We start from the raw sequence: 3177 nt of genomic DNA, 5'->3' as shown, positions 1-3177 counted from the left end.
GACTTTCCCAACCTAATAACCACTATAATAGAATTAGTAATTACAATCTTTATGGATTAATAATATTCACTCGCCACTTACAAATTTTTGTTTACATAAAATACTATGCATTAATTTTAAGCTCAATAGAACATACTAATAAGGCACAATGTTTAACATATGAGGAGGAAAGTTGAAATTCAAAATATTCATGTCTTACGAAAAAATTTCCTCATACCAAGCGATTTCTAAAGCATCACAAAATTGAAATAATATTACAACAGTCATTGTATTCCATTTTATATAAAAGATAAAACTTGACAACAAACAAAGATTTAGTGTGATTTGTTTTTATATCAACTTAAATATAAAAGTTATTGTGCAAATAGAAAAAAGAGTAAACCACTAAAATAAATATGTAGAAAAAATATTCATAAGATCAAAGGGTTTCTTGAATTCTCTTATAAATGATATTTATAATAATAATAATAATAATAATAATAATAATATAAACTATAAATAATAATAATAATACTTATAATAATAATAATAATAATAATAATAATAATAATAATAATAATAATAATAAAGTGTTACAAGACTACATTATGTGTGATATAAATTCTTACAAATTACAACCATAAAACATGGGTGTATACACGATTTTTTATATATTCATACCTCCAATTGGAACAATACTTCTTTCATAAATTATTGTCCTACCTTGAAATCCATGTCCTACAAAACCGAGCTCCTCAACCATCTGAGTGTTTATATTAAAACAAACTAATTTTCCACTATGCTCTCTCAAGAACATATACCCATTCTTTCCAACTCCAATAGGATGCTCAATGAAAGGAAAAGGCCAAATAGTACAGAATTTAATCCATGACTCTTTCACACCAACTTCACCCAAAATTGATATGTGAAAAATATCATCACTTGGGTAGTTTTTATTGTGATTCGAGATTAAAGCAATGCAACCATTTAATACTACTAAGTCTTCCCAATGATGTCTAGATCTAAAAAAATTATCCTCTGGTATGGGTGTTATAAGGAATTCCTCCTTACTTAGGTCAAAGGATAGTAGGTATGCTTCATCATAATTTTCATTATCATAGCCTTCTTCGCCCCACCAGTGACACATTCCACTAAGACACAGTACTTGATCTATGTAATTATGAGGGATATTAGAGTCAAGTTTCTTCCAAGTGTTACTTTGTAGACTATATATCTCCCAAAAGAGTTGGTAGTATATATCTTCAAGTGACAAATCATCAATGTCACTTTCACTATCGCTATTTGGATTATACATTATTTGTCGAATCACCTTGTAGTCGTCTCTATCAGAATCATAACCAAAACCATATCGAGTAATTTCAATATCCATATACGGCACAGACTCACGAAAGCTAGTAGGAACAACCTTGAATTCCTCTGTAGCTGGGTTCCATAATACAAGTCTTGTATCTATCTGGGAGTAACTGATTAGACAAAGAATCCCATTAATGCTATGAGATCCCAAAATATCAAATTCAAGGTCATCCCTTTGAAATGGATTTGGCCAATCTAATTTAATCTTATTCTCAAATCGCTCATCAGATAGAGAATACAACACATCACTCGAAGTTGTTTTATGATATAGGTGTAGTAGAAGAGATGTATAATCATAATAAGAATGATTATAGAGGTTTTTGCAGAACAAGCTCATGAAATAAGAGATTTGAAATAAGAGGGTCCATGATTTACATACACATTCAAAACGCTTCAAAGTTTTTACAGATAATTTTGAAAGTATGGAGAAAGAAAGATCATTAGGTATGTTAATACTAACCTTCTTAACTCCCACAACTAAATTATTTTCCATCTCTAAATGCTTCAGAGTTTTATCTTCCATTGTAATCGTCTTCGTTTTTCAGATCTAAGAAAACTCAGTCAACTTTATTTACACTTTTTATAGAGAGAAAAGGACTATATTCATTGAACTTATAAGATAATTTTAATATTTATTAATTTAATTCTTAAAAATAAAAATTCTAGCGTAATTGTTAAGCAACTCAAAATATACTTTTTTACAGGATATGTTTGCGTAATTTAGAAGCAACTCAAAAGATTTTTTATTTAATATATTTTAATTAAATTATATGTCAGTATATATTTTTAAAGATATGTTAGCATAATTGAGAAGAAATTCAAAATATTTTTTTAATTTAAAAGATACTTTTTTTTAAATATATATTTTTTACATTGGTAAAAAGTACCTTTTGGTATAGGTATGTCTATCTTGACATCTCAACTAGTTTGACATTCTGAGTTCACTATTTAAACATACCCTAATTGATGTTATTAAATTAAAATCATAGGATAACAAACTTGAGAGAGTAGACAAAAAACCCCAAATAATAGAGATGGAAACAATAACAATCGACTCGTTGAAAAATTTATCAAAAGAATTCAACAGAATAAAATTATGTTAAAGGGGAAATAGTGCAATGCAAGAAAAGCTCAACAAAATCTAAAGAAATGACGTTCATTCCTGTTATCAAAAAAGTAACCTATAATATAATGAATACTCGATAATAACTTGCGTGTTGTGCGAGTGTTGGAATGGTTTTCTTTTGGGTAGGTATCCTCTCCATTTCCCAAAAGAAATGGAAGGATGCATTAATATAGTTTTATGTATATAAAGTTAAATAAATATGTAATAAATATTACATGTCATAGAAATATGTATTATTTACACACAAATCTATAATAATGGAGAAAATGGAGAAAGAGAAAAATGGAGAGGATCCTGACCCTTTTTTTTTTTGTATTTGTGATATCTAACATTATAATTATGAGTTAATATTAGTGTATGAAGCTCACGGAAAAATAAATTTAATAGAGAATAATCATTTTGAAATAGGGGTTTATGTAATGTATTATAAATAATTATAAATATTTCAACTAATGTCAATATTGTGAAAAACTAGTAGAATAACTCGGAGCAATTAAGAATTAATCTGAGTTCAAAAACACCAAAAAAATTGATGTGTGGAGACAAATAACAATGAAAACCAAAATAAATGGCCTAAAGCAACATAATAACCTTCCTAAAGTGAAGCAAAACCAGGAAAAGTCAGTAGAAGATAAAAGATAATAACACTGACGTGTTTAGCTAGTTGGATCAAGCAGTGTACTCTAGGGGATAGCTTG

The 3177-nt window shown here is 27.9% G+C and overlaps 1 protein-coding gene across 1 annotated transcript; it reads right to left on the bottom strand.

The window, feature by feature from the left end:
- Positions 1-586: 586 nt before the first annotated feature.
- LOC131640229 (F-box/kelch-repeat protein At3g06240-like) lies at positions 587-1876 on the bottom strand. The gene has a single exon (XM_058910641.1). It carries the CDS (start codon positions 1874-1876, stop codon positions 647-649), a length of 1230 nt encoding a protein of 409 aa, XP_058766624.1. The 3' UTR covers positions 587-646.
- Between the last annotated feature and the right edge of the window lie 1301 nt (positions 1877-3177).

Source organism: Vicia villosa, unplaced genomic scaffold, assembly GCF_029867415.1.
Source record: "Vicia villosa cultivar HV-30 ecotype Madison, WI unplaced genomic scaffold, Vvil1.0 ctg.003006F_1_1, whole genome shotgun sequence".
Lineage (NCBI taxonomy): Eukaryota > Viridiplantae > Streptophyta > Magnoliopsida > Fabales > Fabaceae > Vicia > Vicia villosa.
This window is presented reverse-complemented; position numbering and strand designations above follow the sequence as displayed.